Source organism: Rhinatrema bivittatum, chromosome 6, assembly GCF_901001135.1.
Source record: "Rhinatrema bivittatum chromosome 6, aRhiBiv1.1, whole genome shotgun sequence".
In the NCBI taxonomy this organism is placed as follows: domain Eukaryota; kingdom Metazoa; phylum Chordata; class Amphibia; order Gymnophiona; family Rhinatrematidae; genus Rhinatrema; species Rhinatrema bivittatum.
This window is the reverse complement of record NC_042620.1, coordinates 255,220,598-255,239,725: the sequence shown is the minus strand read 5'-3', so window position 1 is coordinate 255,239,725 and position 19,128 is coordinate 255,220,598. Positions and strand designations below refer to the sequence as shown.

The window sequence follows — 19,128 nt, the reverse complement described above, 5'->3', positions numbered from 1 at the left end:
TGTGGGCTCTAAGCTTGGCGGGTTCTTGTGGCAAAGTTGGGCAATCGCCGTAGAAGCATTTTGGGGGGCACTTTTTGCTGCTCCCAAAATGTTGCCACCTGAGGCAGTCACTTCACCTGCCTCATGATAGAACCGTCCCTGGTATGTATGCTTTATAAAGAGCTGTAATTTGCAGGTTATAAGAATTTTATAAATACATTTTATAAATAAAGAATATTTATTTATATTTATTTATAAGAATTTTATAAATAAATGGTCACAGAGAGACAGATTTTGAGCTGAATTCCCTTTGGGCTCTCAGTTCAAGGGACTGAAGACACATGATATCCACTCTACTCCCTAGGTGAGCAAGAACAGCGACAGCCCCTTCTAAGAGAGATTTTGATGGCTGAAGATGTATCCAGTTTTTGCATTGAGAAAGTATTTTGAACAATTGCTTTTTGGGGAGGTTTTTCTGACTTACCCCTCCACAATGGCAGGGGTAAGTCAGAAAATGTTCTCTCCACCTAGCTTGATGGACTCTCTACCTGGGTAACATCAAGCTAGGTGGAGAGAACATTGCCCAAATCTCATCTTGGAGTGTTTCCTCACTCTGAAGGCCATCAAATCTTCACAAGAGACCACTGTTCTGTTCGTATATGTCACGTACAATGTCAAAGTGGCCCCTAACTCCCTACACTCATACCTAAACCCCACCTCGAGTTACTAGGTGGGCCTACCATAGGGATACAAATACCTACCTATGGGGATGACATTATGGCCAGTCTCTCTCTCTCTCTCTCTCTCTCTCTCTCTCTCTCTCTCTCTCTCTCTCACTCACACAAAAGTGGTCATATGCAGGAAATACAACAGGCTTGACACCTATTGCAAATTCTGATAATGTTATCACAATGTGCACTAACTTAGCTCATCACATAGGTAATGTTTGCATAAACCACACCCCTTTTGCAATCACATGCAGTACTTACCACATTTTTTTAAATTTATTCTTTATTCAATTTTCATTCAAACTTCTTTAAACAAAAAATATAAGTAATGATGACATCAAAATAACTATTTCATATACAGTAAGTGAGATACATGAATTTATTGTGTGTAAGTTTGATATATGTAATAGTTATTTTGGTACTTATCACATTTTGATAAATCCAGGCCTCTGATAGCTGGAAACCCCAGAAAATAAAAGTTGTTTGAAATACTGTAAATTGAAGTGTGCCCCTGTCTGGTTCCCCGGGTGCTTGTTTCTGGGGAACATCATTGGGATAGGGGTTCACAGAGGGTTATACCTAGCAGGTTTGGGTTCTCTGTCCAGCTCAGGAATCTCAGCCTTGCCTCCGGGCCCAGGTCCACAGCGCCAATGAAAAGCAGAATATAAATCCAATTAATAAATCACCCTATCAAGAGACTGGCGCTGGGCTCCCGAACCAGCACCAGACCCTCCTCACATCGTCATGTGTCCCATCTGGAGGTTGCATATATTTCTGAGAGAATTAAAAGTGTCCATTGAAAATGGAGCAACAGAATGTAGGGGCTGAGGGGGGTCCGTAGTAAATTGTCTCTGTAAAGCTGAAATGTATTGTTTTTTTGTTAGGATATCCACAGTATGCCTGATGTGATTGTTTTCCTTTATTCATAATTTATTCTTTCGACTATTACTCCTGCCTTTCTTTTTTTGGTCTAAATTTCTATACGGTGGGCTACTGCAGTATAATGCTGGATTATTCTGCATGGGAGTTGTATTATTCTGCATGGGAGTTGTATTATTCTGCATGGGAGTTGTATTCGTTGTGTTTTTCTTTCACAATGGATGCATTTTCCTTTTCAAGCTGGTCTTATATAATACATTTGCATAAATAAACACATTTTAATAGTAAAAATCAGGCTGTCAACGATTTTAACTGTGAACTGAATCGTTTTAAATATATTTCATTTAGAGCTGCTGCGTGAAGGAGACGAGGGAAAGCAAACTTGTTATTTTGTTAACAGGCCTGTATGGGTTCATTTTCTGCATTCTTTAATTTATCCTCAAGGCATAACATTGTACTCTGAAATTCATGTATCACAGACCGTAAGAGGAGCAGGGAAGGTTTGGAATAGGTGGGGTACAGGAGGAAGGGATTGCTAGGGAGGAGGAATGGGAGCGGTCAGACAGGTGGTGAATGTAGGAGATATTTGCAGAGATGAAGTTTCATCTGATGTCATGCCTGGCTCACATCTATCTTAATACGCTGGGCTTTAGTGTCAGACAGGGGTATGGTGGGGTTGAGCTGGGTAAATGCCAGGAATGGTGACAGCCGGAAGCACCCACGGAACTGGCAAACAAAGATTTGGGGGGTCACTACCCTGCTCGTGCTGCAGCTGAGTGAGTACCAAACCCCCTCCTGAGAACCCAGCCTCTTCTCCTCCAGCCTTCTCCAACATCCCTCAGCCTCTGTCCTCATGTTCCCTCTGCTGTCCTCTCTCCCATCTGCCCTGGTCACTCTTCTCCTCTGCTGTGTACTCTCTCCCAACTCCAGTCTGCCCTTCTCTCCTCAGCTCTTTTCTCCTGTTGAAAATTTTCAGTGCTTCCATTCCATTGTCACTGTAGTAACCGCTGGTTAACGGTCAGGTCACTAGCACCTGCTAAGTTACCAAAACTGTTGGGAGGAGCTTTCAAATACTTTCAACACTAAAACTTCCTTTGCGATTAAATATAAATATAAACCAAAATATGATTTTGTTCCAGTGGGTGATTTCTCTGATCCAGGCACCCCTGAGGCACCTGTTTGTCCCTGATCATTAATGAGAATTGATGGGGATGTGTGTTTTTATCTTTCAGACACTTGATCTTATTAGTTACTACCTACAAATGATTTCACATGGTACGGGGAGTGTAAAGGATAGAGGGAAGAAAAGCAGAGATACCACAGAGCGACAGACAGAAAGAATGACAAAACATTAATATAAAAAAGACAGAGAGAAAGAGACACACACACACACACACGCAAACATACATACAAAAAGAGGTAAACAGAGACAAATATGTAAATAAAGAAATGCACAGTCTCCAAATAGTGGACAAAAGTATAGGAACAATATAAATGACAAGGAAATTACAATACCCAAATCCTAGCTTGCTGTGCTTCAAGGCACTACTTCACCTTTACCGCAAAAACTGGTTTTACTTGTAAGGTAACACAAAGCCAGTTGTTCTAGTGTTGGATTTTTTTTTTTTTTTTTATGGTTTATGTATTTGAGTAAATTGGGCAGATGATTAAGGATTCATAAATTAGTAACCGATTTTGCTCTATGTAATGCCAATGAGCTGGTAATCATTCAGTGCGTTCAGATAATGCGGTTTAGGGTATTTAGAACTTCCTTATGTTTTAGATACTTATGTTTTATTCTTATGATGTTTCCATGCTTTTTTCTACTATAGAGAGAGACAAAGAAATGTGGAGGCGAAGGAAATAGGAAAGGCCTGAATAGTAGTGAGCTGTGTCCTCTATAGCTGGAGGCTGACACAAAAGGAGAAAGAAAATAAATGACTGTATAGTAATAACACCTCCACACACAGCATTACATGACACCCTTCTCCCTCCACCACCAGAAAACAGACCAAGCGTGACTGAAATGTGACCTGCTGTCATTAGGAGAATGATGCATTCCAGAAAGAGTCAGGTGACACTCACTGAAAAGGTCATTCATTACATTGAGCCATGCAGACCTAGAGGTGAGAGCCTGAGCTTCCCTGCTAATCCCCTGAAGCATCCAGCCCTAGAGGTGACAGTATGTGTCTCTGTGCCAGTCAGTGAGCAGTGCTCACCTGCTGCTTCCTCCTCTGCAAGTTTCCTTCTGCAGTCAGAATCAGGTGAGGCCCTATTGTGTTGCGAGACCCTGCCAGCCCTGCACACTTCTGACTGACGAGGGAAACCAGCAGAGGACGAAGAAGCAGCAACAGGTAAGCACTGCTTGATGACATCTGCCAGTTGCAGAATATGGAGGACAGGGAGGGAGGAAAAGATAAATGTGCCAGGGGATTTGGGGAGGGGGGGTGGGGAGGAAGGGAAAGTTTGCCTTGGGGGGGAGTATGAAGAGACAGATGAATGCCTCCTGGGGGGGGGGGGGGGGGGGGAGGTAAGCTGATTAGGTCAGGGAGTAGGGGAGAGGAAAGAGAAGGTGATGATGCTAGGGGAAGAGGGGAAAAGAAGAGAATGTGATGGTGCCAGGGTAGTGGGGGAGACGGAAGGGAAAGTGATAATGCAAGGGGTAGGGGAAGAAGAAAGGAAAGGGGTTAATGCAGGGGAGGGGGTAGAGAGAAGAGAAGGTGACAATGCCAGGGAGTTGGGGGAGAGGGAAGGTGATTTAGCCTGAGAGGGGAGAGGGAAGGTGATGGTATGATGTGCCAAGATGAAGTGAATTATGTGCCAGATGTGCCACAACACAAAAATGTTGGGAACCACTGTTCTGCGACATCCAGTCCTAAAGGTGAGAGTCTTTATTAGAGACATTGCATTCATTTCTTGTCATTTTTAAATTGGAGCCAAAGAAAAACCAACAAAGTTTTGCTGGTTTTTCTTTCATTTTGAAAAAAAAGAAAAAAAAACAACGCCTAGGCCTGATGCCTAAGTCCTGCCCAAGGCCTTGTCCCGATGCTGAAGCCTAAACCCAGCCTCCATAAAATAGCACATCAAATTGAAGGACACATAGCGTGACCTTGCCTTGGACCAAGCCCCTGTGTTAAGCCTAGGACTCCATGCCGGGACCAGGCCATGGGCAGGGCACTGGTATTGGGTCTAGGCCTCAGCACTGGGACCAGGTCTTGGGCTAGGCTCCAGGCCTAAATGATGGGACTGGACCATAGCAGACCAGGCGATCCTCAAGCCCACCAGCCACCTGGCTGTCTACATTCCTAATAATCGACTCACCAACTATGACGGCTGACCTAACCCTTCCCTCCTGGACAATAGCCCTTGGAGACCCATCCTCGGTGCGAAAGGGTTGATGATCTCCGATCATGAGACCTTCTTCCTCCAAAGCAGCACCAGGGCTGCCAGTCTGAAGTTGGGACTTGGCCACTATGTCCCTGAAGGTCTCATCTATATACCTCTCTGTCTGCCTCAACTTCTCCAGGTCTGCCACTCTAGCTTCCAGAGATTGGACTCGTTCTCTGAGAGCCAGGAGCTCTTTGCATCGGATGCACATGTACAACTTCTCACCAGTGGGTAAAAAATCAAACATGTGACACTCGATACAAAAGACTGGAAGGCCCCCCTCTTGCTGTTGGACTGCTGCCTTCATCTTAATTTTGTTCAGTTTCTAGGCTGGCCCCAGGAGCTTAGTTCTGTGCACTGCATCTGAAAAAAGATATAGTTGCACTGGAGAAAGTACAGAGAAGAGCAGGCACTCTATGAAGTTAGCAAGTAGCTCAATTAAAACAAATCGTATAAAATTCTTTTTCACTCAACGTATAATTAAACTCTGTAATTCATTGCCAGAAGATGTTGTTTCAGCATTTAGTGTAATTGGGTTTAATAAAGGTTTGGATAAGTTCCTAGAGCAGAAGTCCATAAACTGATGCTGGGGTCCGGTCTGGTCCCAATACCTGGGCCTCAGCCTGGGCCCTGGCTCGACACCGGGACTCAGTCCAAGTCCAGGCCTAAAGCCGGGGCCTTAGCCTAGAGTCAGGCCAGGCCTTGGAGGTCCTCTTCCAATGTCTTCTTTCTTTGCTCTTCAACTGACTGCATCCGTTCTGGACACACCAGAGTTAATTAACTCCAGCACATCCTCCCTAGCGGAGGATGCCATTTTGATGTATGGCAGTTCAATTAACTGCTGGAGGTAATTTACTCTGGCACATCCTGAGCAGACGCCTTCATTTGAAGAGCGAAGAAAGAATAAGTTAGAAGAGGACCTACGAGGCCTGGGCTCTGGGCCTGGGCCTGAATCTGGGCAGAGACCCGGCGTTGGCGTCAGGCCTGGGCTTGGGCTGAGACCCAAGCATTGGGACAGGGACAGGGACTAGGGCTCCAGGCCGGGCCACAACATTGGGTCTGGAACCAAGTCCTTGCCTAGGTCCAGGTGTCAGTACAAGGCCTCCAAGCCTGGGCCTTGCGTAGGGCCTAGGCTGAGGTCGCGGCAACCTACAGCAACTAGGTCTACACAAGCTGAAGCTTCGGCCTGGGCCTAGGTCTTGTCTGCAGATCCCTCCCCTGGTTTGGGTAAGTGGAGGTTGGGGAGGATCCTGGTCCTGACATTTTTTTCTGGTGGGAGGGATGTATGGGAGGGTGGGAGGCCTCCAGAGGCTCTATTTCTTTATTTTCCATTTTTTTAGGGGGGGTTATGTTTATTTCATTTTTTAAACTAAAAAACGAAATAAACATTAAATGAAACTAAATTTGTGGGGAACCCACCCCGCCAAAAAAGTTTTTACCCCTGTATCTCCCTAATACAGAGTCTATGTTCTGAATCATTGTATCCAAGGGGTCAAAGTAGAAAAAATATAAAGGACTTTCCATCCTTTCCTAGCCCTCCATTTCTCTGCTTATTTCCTCCCTTTCTATTATCCTTCAAATGCAAATTTATTTGCAATCGGCTCATTCTAGTTGTCCAAAGCATTATCTTGATCTATCTTTAACTCTTGTCCAGAGGCATTTTTAGGTACCTAAAAAGATTGGAGCTTGGTCTATGAGGCTTAGGACCTTGGGGTGCTCCAAAATATTGATAATTACATTCAACAATCAAAGTTGACCCTCCCCCACCTAGAACAATCCTGTAAAAAATACCCACACCGCCATTCCACCTTCCCCCGTTCCTTTCAGTTCCTCTTATTCACTTTCTGGTTCATTATATATCTTCAGATGCTTATTTTCCCCCTTCACTTTTTTCTTTCCCCATTTTCTTGAGGTTTATCTCCCCTTTCTCCCCCCACCCTCAACCCTATCCCCAACTTTTATCTTCACTTTCTTATTTTTCCTTCTTTCAGGTTCTTCTCCTAACCTCCTCCATCTTTAGGTTCAAATTTTCCCCAACCAGCTTTCTCTATACATTCCTATCTCATCCGGTCTTCACTACCCTCCCCCTGTTTAAAGTTCCTCTCTTGCCCTGCACTGGCAATCAGATTCTCTCTCTCTTACTTTCAGGCCAGGGCTCTCTCTCTCTCTCTCTCTCTCTCTCCTCATTAGTCTCGGTGAGGCCCAGAGCAGTTGTATCAAGCCACAAGCAGCTGGGGTACAGCGTGAAAGCACATACTCCCTGCCCCCCTTCCCCCCCCCATACCTGTCCTTTCCCTCTCCCACACACTTGCTGTTTAGCGAGGACATGCGGCTGAAGTTAGAGGAGGAAGAGTTGCCACCCAATGACTGGGAGCATATGATCGTGCTTTCTCCCTGTCCTTCCAGCCTCCTCTGATCACTGCTCTAACTCCTGTGGTCCTGGGGATGCAGGGCTGGCGAGGAAGAGCATTCGCCTCTCTTCAGAGGCTGGCAGGATGGGCTCCATCGGTCCCTCAGCATCCCCTCCGGAGGCCCAGGAGCCACATCCTTTTCAGCAGCTTTGGGAGCTATTGTTCCAGGGATGACTGATGCACTCCAGCCACATTTGGAGCATCCTGGTCTCAGAACGCTAAATCTCCTCCCTCAGTTCCCACAGCGGTTTCCTGTTAAGAGTAGAAGCCACTGAAAAGGGAGAAGGAGTAATCATGGACAGCGCTCCCCCCATTCAGGTTGCACCCAGTCAGGCAGGTACCCCCCAATCACCCCACTCTAGTTACCACTCTAAGCATAAAGCTGTGCATGCATTTGCCAGTTCCCTGAGCCATAAAGTCCTAGAGATAAAAGGCTCTCTGTACATATGTATTCAATTATTTGTTCCTTTCTTTTTCAGGTTTCCACGAGACAGGGGGTGACTTCGGTAAATAATTTTCTTTTTTCTCTTCAAGTTTCCAATGAATAATTTTTTTTTAGGCGCGCCTTTGAAGTTCCGGAATGAGCTGGGGTATCAGGAGAGGCACTGCTTCCTTTCTTTCTTTTAAATATGTATATGCTACCATATAACTACAGCTCTGAGCTCCTCCTAGGGCTGTGGATGCGCCCCCAGGAGAAGCATTACTCTTTTATGATCAGAACGTCTGTTTGTTTGCATCACCTGTGATTTCTTCCTGAGAAAGCAGTAAAATAAGGAGCACAGACTAGATGAAAGCGCGTTTCATGGAGGGGGCTGAGTGTCAGTTTTAGCTGTGGCTCCTGCCGAAGCAGAGCTCATGGACTCAGTGATGAGAAGGGAAAGAAATGCTGGGGGATGGGGCAGAGGTGGGCGGGTGGGAGTGCTGGCTTCGGATTGCGGAAAGGAGCTAGGAGGAATAGGGACCTCTGAGGAGTTTCAGTGGATGTCAGTCAGTATATCATAATGGAGCCTGTACGCTCGGCTCTGGAACTGAGCTTCCCTGATCTTCCCCCTCTCCTCAGTCTGCGGGAGACCTGCTTTCTCAGGCAGGATCGTGGGGGGCACCAATGCTCCTGAAGGAGAGTGGCCCTGGCAGGTCAGTCTGCACTATGCAGGGGAGCACCTTTGTGGAGGATCCCTCATCACACACCGCTGGGTACTGTCCGCTGCTCACTGCTTCCCGAGGTAAGTTCAGGTCTGCAAATAAACAGAATGCCATTAAATCCTCCAAGTGCTGGCAATGTGCTGCCATTGATGATTACACCGTCAGATATAGCATTAATGTTAGGTATTAATGGGGGATCACGGGGATCTTTTACTGGTGTAAAAACGAGCCTCACCAACTACTCCACACTCAATTTTGAAGTTAATGCTACAAGTTAATGAAATTCTTAAAATTCTCTTATTGGCATAAGCCATGCTTCTCGCCTCACATGCAGTACTGTCAGAATCAATATCAATGTTGCATATTAACTGGGTTCCAGGAATCCCTCTTATCCATATAAGAGTGAGTCTTTAATTTAGTTTATTAATCTTGTTATGTTTCCTTTCAAATACAAATCAAAGCACTTTACAAATAAAAATAATTCAAAAAGGTGTTTAGGTACAGAACATTAACATTTTGCATTTGGTTTTTTTTTCTCAGCTTTCACCCTGTTTCCAGTTACCGAGTGTACCTGGGTGTGCACAACCTAAACAGCAAGGGTCCACACCTGGTTTCAGTAGAGATTAAGTATGTTGTTCTTAACCCAGCATTCATAGGGGATGGATCCAGTGGAGACCTCGCATTGGTGGAGCTGGGAGAGGCAGTAAACTACACCAGTTATATCCTTCCCATTTGCCTACCTTCTGCCTCTATGCAACTCCCCACAGGGTTAGACTGCTGGATCACTGGCTGGGGGGACATTAAGACAGGAGGTAAGGAGCAAGTATGAGAAACTGATTTTGTGCTCAACCCCTGAGCTATCCAGTTCAGGAGGTGAAAGGGTCTGTATCCCTGTATCTATTACCTAAGCCAGTAGTTCTCAGTCTGGTCTTCAAGTAACTCCCTAGCCAGTTTTCAAGACATGCCCAGTGAATATGCAAGAGATAGATTTGCATGCACATCCTCCATTATATGCACATCTATCTCACATATTCATTGTGAAACCCCAGAAACCAGACTGGCTAGACTAGAGTATACTCAAGGACCAGGTTGAGAAACACTACCCTAAGTTACCCAGCCATAGAGGTGACAAGCTTATGCTATACCCTTGAGTCATCGAGTCTTAGAAATGATTGCTGTTTCCTCTTCTCAGTGAACCTACCTTGGCCCCAAACTTTGCAGAAGGTGCAGGTCCCACTGATTGATGCCCAGGCCTGCGATGATCTCTACCACATCAACTCAGCCTTCAGCTCATCCTACAGAATTATACACGATGACATGATCTGTGCTGGGTATGCAGTAGGTGGCAGAGACTCCTGTCAGGTGAGCTCTACTCCAGTATTTTAAGATTCTTTATACTGAGGTGAATAGGTGCAGGCTGCAGGTGTGATATCATATTTATGTTCTAAATACGATATCACACATGCAGCCCTTTCAGCATTGGTGACCTCTCTAGAAGCCACTGGCCCCATCACAGACTTTTCTAAATTCCAGTATCTTGCTTGAAGTTCTTACTCCCTGTTATTTCTTTGGTTTCTCCCAGGGAGACTCTGGCGGGCCTTTGGCATGCAAGATAGAAGGAACCTGGTTCTTGGCGGGGGTGGTGAGCTGGGGTGAAGGTTGTGCCCTGCCTGATCGCCCGGGGGTCTATACACGGGTTGCTGCCTTTGCTAACTGGATTCAGGAAAATGTTCCTGCAGCAGAGGAACCAGCGCCCTACAACAATACCACCAAGCTGATCTCAGAGGTCAACGGCAGCACACCAAGTAGCCTGAAGACCACTGCCCACAACTCCAGCTGGTCCAGCAAGGCATTCTGCACGCTACACCTGGCACTGCTGCTCATCATGGGTCATAGAAACATAGAAACATGACAGCAGAAAAAGACTATATGGCCTTTCTAATCTTCCCATCCAAACCAACCACACAGCTCTACAATCCCTACCACGCCTTCCTTCTTTATTGAATTCAGATACTGTCTTTGTCTCCACCACTTCCACTGGGAGTCTGTTCCATGCATCCACCACACTTTCTGTAAAACATTTTTCCTTAGATTACTCCTGAGCCTAGCCCTTTTTTCATCCTCAGCACATGAATCCTCATTTTAGAGCCTTCTTTCCTTTGAAAGAAGCCCACCTCCTGAGCATCGATACCTTGGAGGTATTTAAATGTCTCTATTATTTCTCCCCATCCCACCTTTCTTTTAGGATTCACCTGTTAAGATCTTTAAGTCTGTCCCCATATGCTTTACAACAAAAAACAGCAACTATTTTAGTAGCCACCCTCTGTACCAACACCATTTGGTTTATATCCTTTTGAAGGTTGCAGTCTCCAAAATTGCATGCAGTGTTCTAAATTGGGACTCACCAGGACTTACACAGTGACAATATCACCTGATATTTTCTGCTGACCTGTCCATTCCCTGTGCACCTAAGTATCTTTATGGCTTTTGCTGTGGCCTTATCCACCTATTTGGCCACCTTGAGATCATCAGATATGATCAGCCCCCAATCTCGCTCTTGATTTGTGCAAGGAATTTCACCTCCTCTACTGTACCACTCCCTAAGGATTTTGCAGCCGAAATGCATGAGCCTGCATTTTTTAGCATTAAATCTTAGCTGCCAGACTCTAGAGAGACCATTCCTTGGACTTTGCTAGATCCCTATTCATGCTTTCCACATCTTCCTGGAAGTCTTCCCTGTTGCAGATTTTGGGTATCACCTGCAAAAATATTTTCTGATAGTCCTGCAATATCACTTACAAAAATATTAAAAAACCAGTCCAAGGACCGATCATTGCAGCACACTACTAGGAATGCCCCTCTCCTCAGAGTAAATTCCGTTTACTGCTACCCTTTGTTGCCTCCCACACAACAAGTTTCTAGCCCAGCCAGTCACTTTATGGCCCATAACAACTTTATTTATAACTTGCCTAAGCAGAACTATGGCAAAAGCGTTACTAAAACCTACATACTCTACATCTAATGCACTCCCCTGATCCAATTCTGTGGTCACCAAAAGAAATCGATCAGATTAATCTGACAAAACCTACATCCTGTAAAACCATGCTGTCCCAGAGCTTGTACTCCATTGGAGTCCAAAAACTGCACTATCCTCTGTTTTAGCAGTGATTCCTACCTCAGACATCCGACCAACTGGCCTGAAATTTTCATTACTTCCACTTTTGTGAAGATAAACCATACCCATCTGTCTCCAACCCTCTGAAGCATTGAAAAGGTCAGCCAGCAGCCCTGCCAGATCTTCTCTAAGTTCCCTTAAAACCCTTAGATGTATCGCATCTTTATGTTTATCTAGCTCCTCATGAACAATACAGTCTTCCGAAAATTGTTTGAGAGTCTACCTCACTTCCAATGCTATTTGTCTGCTTTCTGTGATCCTGCTCCTGGCTCTTCCTCAATGAACGCTGAACAGAAATATTTGTTAAGCAATTCCACTTTAGTCTCGTCGGCTTCTACATAGTCCTCCCCCTCACCTCTGAATGTCACAATGCTATTTGCACATTTTCTCCTATCACCAACATATCTAAAAAAAAAGTCATGTCCCCCCCATATTACCATATTTACTAAATTTTCCTCCATTTGCATCTTCACTCTCCTGACTACTTACCCAGTTTCTCATAGTTTTTCCAGATACTACTGACTGTTTTTCTGCGATTTCTTGTAGTTTATGAATGCTAACCATTTATCTTTATCTTTTCAGCTTCTTCTATAGAAAACCATAGTAGCTTCCTTTTTCTTTTAACTTTACTTACCTTCCTAACAAAAAAAGTTAGTTCAATTTCTAAAATATTCTTTCTCCCTGAATCAAATAAGAGAGGAGATAGGAAAACAGATGGAGAAACGGTTAGACAAAATTTAGAGACGTTTTCTCCGTTAGAAGATCTATCTGTTTTCCTAGAAACCTCTCAAGAAGAACAGATTGTGAGGAGGGGGATATTATTAGTTACATTTAATATATCAGTTTGAAAGAGATAATGTATTAAAAAGTTTCTATAAAATAGAAACAAAATGTACTTGGGTGAAAAGATATGGATGTATCCAGATATTATTAGATCAACCCAGATACGTAGGAAGAAATTTTTGAATTTATGTCCTAAAGCCCGCTCTTTGGGTGCACAAATTTTAATAAAATTTCCCTGTAAATGTATGTTAACATTAAATAATACTAAGTATATTTTTATGGAACCAGACCAGCTGGAGAAATTACTTAATTCAAAAAGTGAAATAACCCCCACATCTGAGAATACTGGTGATTAAATTGAAATAACCCAACCACCCTTATGTTTTCATTAATATTAGGGTATAAATTTATTATCAAAATTGCTCCCATGGATTTCTTTTCGAATTAGGCTCTTTCAGTTTCATAGTATATTGAAGGTGAGACATTATGTTGCAGATAAGCTGGTGTATTATTTATTTCTTTTTCTTTATTTTTATGGGAATCAAAGTTGTAATATTACAGGTTTTTGGCAATATGATGTACCTGATTTGTAAGGTATGTAATCCTTAATTTGTAATCTATTAAAATTAATAAAGAGATAATAAAAAACAAACAAACACATTAAACAAGAAAAACACCCAAAACAAATTAAAAAACTGATTAAAAACAAAACAGGCATCCTGCAGCCAGGCTGGGCCTTCTGGGACAAAAACTATCTGGGCCCAGCACCAATGCCCAGGCCCAGGCCCAGTCCCACACCGAGACCAAGGTCCAGGCCAGACCTGGCTTCAAGGCCTGGTGCTGAAGCTTTGTCCAGGCCCAGTGACAAGGCCTAGGCCTGGGCCTGGTTCTCCAGTTGCCTTTGCCCAGGTTTCAGTGCTTGAAAAATGAAGTAATCCACCTGGAGGGTGGCACTGAAGTGATGTCACTTTGGCTCATTCCACCTGTGTGGCTGGTGCCATTTTGATGTATGGCAGTGTCATTTTTCAAGTGCTGGGATCTGGCCAGGAGCAACGTGAGGCCCTGGCCCAACCCAGGCCTAGGTCTTGGCACCAGCCATGTTCCATGCTCTGGCCTCACTACCAGACCTGTCCTAGGCCCAGGTCTGAGTGCCAAATGCTAGATGAAAGATGCTGGACACAGCCCAGGCCCAGTACTCAGAGCCAGGACCCTGCCATGCCCAGGACCTAGGTCTTGGTGCCAGAGCACTGACCCAGGTCTAGGTCTCAGAACTGGGCCCAAACCAGGGCTAGGCCCCAGTGCTGGGCCCAGGCAGTCTTTTAGCCAGGAAGACCCAGTAAGAGCTGCTGGAGATCTTTTTTTTTTTATAAATGCCATGAATACAAAATTATCCAGAAATGTTTTAGTATTTTTGTAGGAGGCTATTTTTGGTTCATTCTATTCAGAATGACCCAAAACTGGCTTCATTCGTTGCATTTTGGCATTCATTACAAATGAATCACCTTTTAGTTTTGCTCACTGCCCTTCTTCTTCCCTTACATCCAGCTAATAACTCCTTGAGGTAATCCCCTAGTTTAATAAAGTTAGTTTTCCTGAAGTCCAGGACCCTCGCCTTTGAATGAACCATCACTGCCTGTGTTCTAATACTTAATCACACCATCTGGTGATCACTGGGTTCCAGATGATTGTTCACTACAACATCAGAAACACTATCCCCGTTGGTAAGTACCAGGTCCAGCATTAGCCTCTCATGCTCCTCCAGATGCTACTCAGCCTTTACTATTTAATAATAGTGTAACCCCCATCTCTGAGTGATTACTACATACCGATGGGACCATAAAAGAATTTATATTACCATTTACACTCGTGTAGAAGTAAAAACATTTTGCCCGAAAAATCAGTCCTTAAAATCACAGTCGTCTTATCCATGGGTCAATCCACATTAATGCCGGTAATTCAAGATTCATGATTGAATCGTTCGCACGCCCCCACCCTCCCGATCCCTTAACTCACCCGCTGCTATCAGGATGACGACGGCACTTGCAGTTGCTAAGGCACATCCTCCCTCCTCCCAAGTGGTGTCCTATTGAGGCATTCGGACAGCTTCTCCTCTGCACCCCCTCCCTATCCCTTAACTCACCCGCTCACTGCTATCAGGGCAACGACGGGACTTGAGGTTGCACTGGTGCATCCTCCCTCCTCCCATGCCAGGGTCTGATTGGCGCACATACAACCACGTGGCTCAAAGCCTGCCACTGGGACCCCCGAGAGGGAGGAGGGAAGAGGCGCCTGAGCAACCGCAAATTCATCGTCCTCCTCATAGCAGCAGCCAGCGTTTGAGTTAAGGGATCCGGAGGAGTTGTGGGGTAGAAGCTGCCCTACCGCCACACCGGGACATTGCGAGGAGGAGGGAGGATGTTCCTGAGCAACTGCAAGTGCCGTCGTTCTCCAGATAGCAGCGGGTGAGTTAAGGGATTAGGAGGGGAAGTCAGCGCATGATTCAAATAGGAGGGGCAGCCATGGGGGAGGGAGGGAAGGATTCAGACAGCGGGGACAGCCACGGGGGAAGGAGGGAAGGATTCAGACAGCAGGGACAGCCATGGGGGAAGGAGGGAAGGATTCAGACAGCGGGGACAGCCATGGGGGAAGGAGGGAAGGATTCAGACAGCGGGGACAGCCATGGGGGAAGGAGGGAAGGATTCAGACAGCGGGGACAGCCATGGGGGAGAGAGGGAAGGATTCAGACAGCGGGGACAGCCATGGGGGAGGGAGAGAAGGATTCAGACAGCGGGGACAGCCATGGGGGAGCGAGGGAAGGATTCAGACAGCGGGGACAGCCATGGGGGAGGGAGAGAAGAATTCAGACAGCGGGGACAGCCACGGGGGAAGGAGGGAAGGGTGCAGACAGCGGGGACAGCCATGGGGAAGGGAGGGAAGGATTCAGACAGCGGGGACAGCCACGGGGGAAGGAGGGAAGGATTCAGGCAGCGGGGACATGGGGGAGGGAGAAAAGGATTCAGACAGGGGGGACAGCCATGGGGGAGGGAGAGAAGGATTCAGACAGCGGGGACAGCCATAGGGGAGAGAGGGAAGGATTCAGACAGCGGGGACAGCCATGGGGGAAGGAGGGAAGGGTGCAGACAGTGGGGACAGCCATGGGGAAGGGAGGGAAGGATTCAGACAGCGGGGACAGCCATGGGGGAAGGAGGAAAGGATTCAGACAGCGGGGACAGCCATGGGGGAGGGAGGGAAGGATTCAGATAGCAGGGATAGCCATTAGAATAATGACTTCTTACCCTTAAGAAATGAGCTCTGAGAAGAAAAAGAGAGCATCTTATACCACATCACTGAAACTGAAGGTTATTAAACATGCAACAGAGGCCATAATTGTGTAGCTGCAAGAAAATTCAATGTTAGTGAAAACATCGTCAGAGATTGGAGAAAAACTGAGGAAAAGCTGCTAGAAATGCCAAAGTCCAAAAAGCCTTACATTTCAAAATTGCACCTTTTGAAAGAATGGAAAAGGATTTGAATGACCGGGTAATGGAATGCAGACAGAATGTTTATAAGAACATAAGAACCTGCCATACTGGGTCAGACCAAGGGTCCATCAAGCCCAGCATCCTGTTTCCAACAGTGGCCAATCCAGGCCACAAGAACCTGGCAAACACCCAAAAACTAAGTCTATTCCATGTTACCGTTGCTAGTAATAGCAGTGGCTATTTTCTAAGTCAACTTAATTAGTAGCAGTTAATGGACTTCTCCTCCAAGAACTTATCCAATCCTTTTTTAAACACAGCTATACTAACTGCACTAACCACATCCTCTGGCAACAAATTCCAGAGTTTAATTGTGCTTTGAGTGAAGAAGAACTTTCTCCGATTAGTTTTAAATGTGCCACATTCTAACTTCATGGAGTGCCCCCTAGTCTTTCTATTATCTGAAAGACTAAATAACCGATTCACATCTACCCGTTCTAGACTAGAGATGAGCTTCGTTTTTTTTCTACAGGGTCGTTTTTTGAGTCGGACGCTTCGGGGTAAGATTTGTTTTAACTCGGTTAGTTTTTTGGAAAAACGAACAAAAACTAAACAGGGAAAAACGAAACCGGCCCAAAAAACGACGCGGGAAAACGAAGCTCAAAAAAACCCACCCCAAGCATTAGAATTCACTTTAATACATTAAGTACAGCCTCCCTCCCCCACCATCCCGATCCCTCCCCAAGACTTACTAACATCCCTGGTGGTCCAGCGGAGTCCCACGAGGGATTTCTCCCTCCGTGCCGTCACGCTGTCTGGCCTGCCTCGATCAAAATGACACCGATAGCCTTTGACCTACTATGTCACAGGGGCTACCGGTGCCATTGGTCAGCCCCTGTCACATGGCCATCGGCACCATCTTGTGCTCCTACCATGTGACAGGGGCTGACCAATGGCACCGGTAGCCCCTGTGGCAAAGGCTATCGGCGCCATTTTGATTACTGGCAGCCGACGGTCTGCGTGCAGAGGTCGCTCCCGGACCCCCGCTGGACCACCAGGGAATTTTGGCAAATCTTGAGGGACCCTCCTGACCCCCACAAGACTTGCCAAAATTCCAGCGGGGGTCTGGGAGCAACCTCCTGCACTCGGGCCGTCGGCTGCCAGTAATCATATTGGCGCCGATAGCCTTTGCCCTTACTATGTCACAGGGGCTACCGGTGCCATTGGTCAGCCCCTGTCACATGGTAGCAGCACAAGATGGTGCCGATGGCCATGTGACAGGGGCTGACCAATGGCACCGGTAGCCCCTATGACATAGTAGATCAAAGGCTATCGGTGCCATTTTGATGCGAGGCAGGCCCGAAAGTCAGACGGCACGGAGGGAGAAATCCCTCGCAGGACCCCGCTGGACCACCAGGGATGTTAGTAAGTCTTGGGGAGGGATCGGGATGGTGGGGGGGTTGTAGGTGTTTTTTTATTTAAAAAAATAAAACGTGCCCCTCCCCTAGTACAAACCCGAAAAACTAATTTTCCTTGTAGTTCGGGGAAAATCAGAGGAGAAGGTGACCAGGCACGGGGCTAAGAAAACTATCGTCACTATTGGTGTGGGATATGTTCCATACACATATAACAGAAGACGTGAAGGATGATGCAAAGAAAATGGCAACCACATTAGCAGTGATTCCAGGAGGTCTGACATCAATACTCCAGCTGTTAGATGTCTAGCTTTTCAAGGACCAATTGCGGCATATGTGGCAACAATGGATGTATTCTGGTCAAGCAAAGTTAACAAAAGGAGGAAACCTGATGAAACCAGACATTGATTTGGTAGCAAAATGGGTAAAGGATGCCTGGGAGTCAATTCCACCAGAAATAGTCAAGAAGTCATTCCTGAAATGCAGCATTAGCAATGCTATGGATGGATCAGAAGACGGCGCCATCTATGAAGACAGACAAATCTGTGTTGGATGTTGATTCAACAGATGGAGACAGCGAAGACAACATTTACACTGATGGCATCAACAAAGAACAATTCCACGATTTATTCAGACATTCTGACAATTAAGAATCAGACTTGGAAGGATTTGAATGAGGCATTTTATTCTTCATTTACCAAAATAACTACCAGTACCAGTAAATAAAAAAGATTTTCTTAAATTGTTAAATGATGTTACTTATGAGACACTTTATTCTATTTTTAAAAAATAAATAAAAGCGATTTTCTTAAGTTACCAATTTGTTTCTTAGTATGATTTCACCATTTCATAAGCCCCCTAGGTTTTACTGTAAACTTATCCATGGGTGACAGATAATTCTTGATTTTGGGGCCCAAAAAATGCCCTCAACTTATAGATGAGATCAAGATATACACGAGTATATACGGTACTAGCTGCTCGCTCCACTTCCACTGTCTCTCTTAAGAGTATCTTACCCCACGGCCGGGTTATTCAACTGGAAGGGGGAAGGAATTTCTCCTTTAAGTCCCTGGGTAGCAGGGGTGATATTATACTCTTTTACCTGAAAGAGGTATAAATTCTTTACCTCTATGATTGCTGTAGGTGCCTATAACAACACAGGAGACTTGGATGGAACATCCAAAAATAAACTTTACTGCAGGTGTTTTCAGAAAAAAAAAAATCAATGGCACGGTTCACAACAGTTCTTATTTCCAAGGTGGCATTTACAGTTCTCAGTCTCTGTCTGTGCAAGGGTTTCTCTCTCTTTATCAGGGCAAAGGAAAAAAAACCTCCAAACTGGCAAGAAAACTTTTAAACACAGTCTCTGCATAAAGTCATAATTTACCTCTTCCCCAGGGCGAAGACTCCAAGAAGGGATCCTAGGAAGGTCTCAAAATGGTCTTACTCACAGTTCTCCAGATTCTCTCTCGTTCAGGATCCCTAACTGGAAAGGATCCGTACAGGAACAGACAGCTCTCCGATGTTCCTCTTTCAGGGCAGGAAGAGGGGCAGCACAACTCTTCCTTCCTGGTCTTCCTAACCAAAAATCTCTTCCCAAAATGGAGTCCAAAAAACACCAGAAGTTCCTTGCAGTGGGTCACCACCATTCCTTTGTCCTCAGTGAGGGGGCAAAGGGGCAGGGCTTCCTTATCCTGGCCCCTTCAGAGAGAGACTTCCCTGTAATCTTTCTCCAGGCAACAACCAGGA

At 45.5% G+C, this 19,128-nt stretch overlaps 1 protein-coding gene across 1 annotated transcript in view; it reads left to right on the top strand.

Annotated features, from left to right (window-relative positions):
• LOC115094690 (transmembrane protease serine 9-like) overlaps positions 1 to 10,439 on the top strand; it is a 58,177-nt gene extending 47,738 nt beyond the window's left edge. Inside the window, exons 7-11 of the mRNA XM_029607941.1 lie at positions 7,864 to 7,890; positions 8,445 to 8,607; positions 9,068 to 9,339; positions 9,720 to 9,889; positions 10,110 to 10,439. Of these exons, the coding sequence (XP_029463801.1) occupies positions 7,864 to 7,890; positions 8,445 to 8,607; positions 9,068 to 9,339; positions 9,720 to 9,889; positions 10,110 to 10,439 (962 nt within the window). The remainder of the gene's footprint in view (positions 1 to 7,863; positions 7,891 to 8,444; positions 8,608 to 9,067; positions 9,340 to 9,719; positions 9,890 to 10,109) is intronic.
• Positions 10,440 to 19,128: the final 8,689 nt, after the last annotated feature.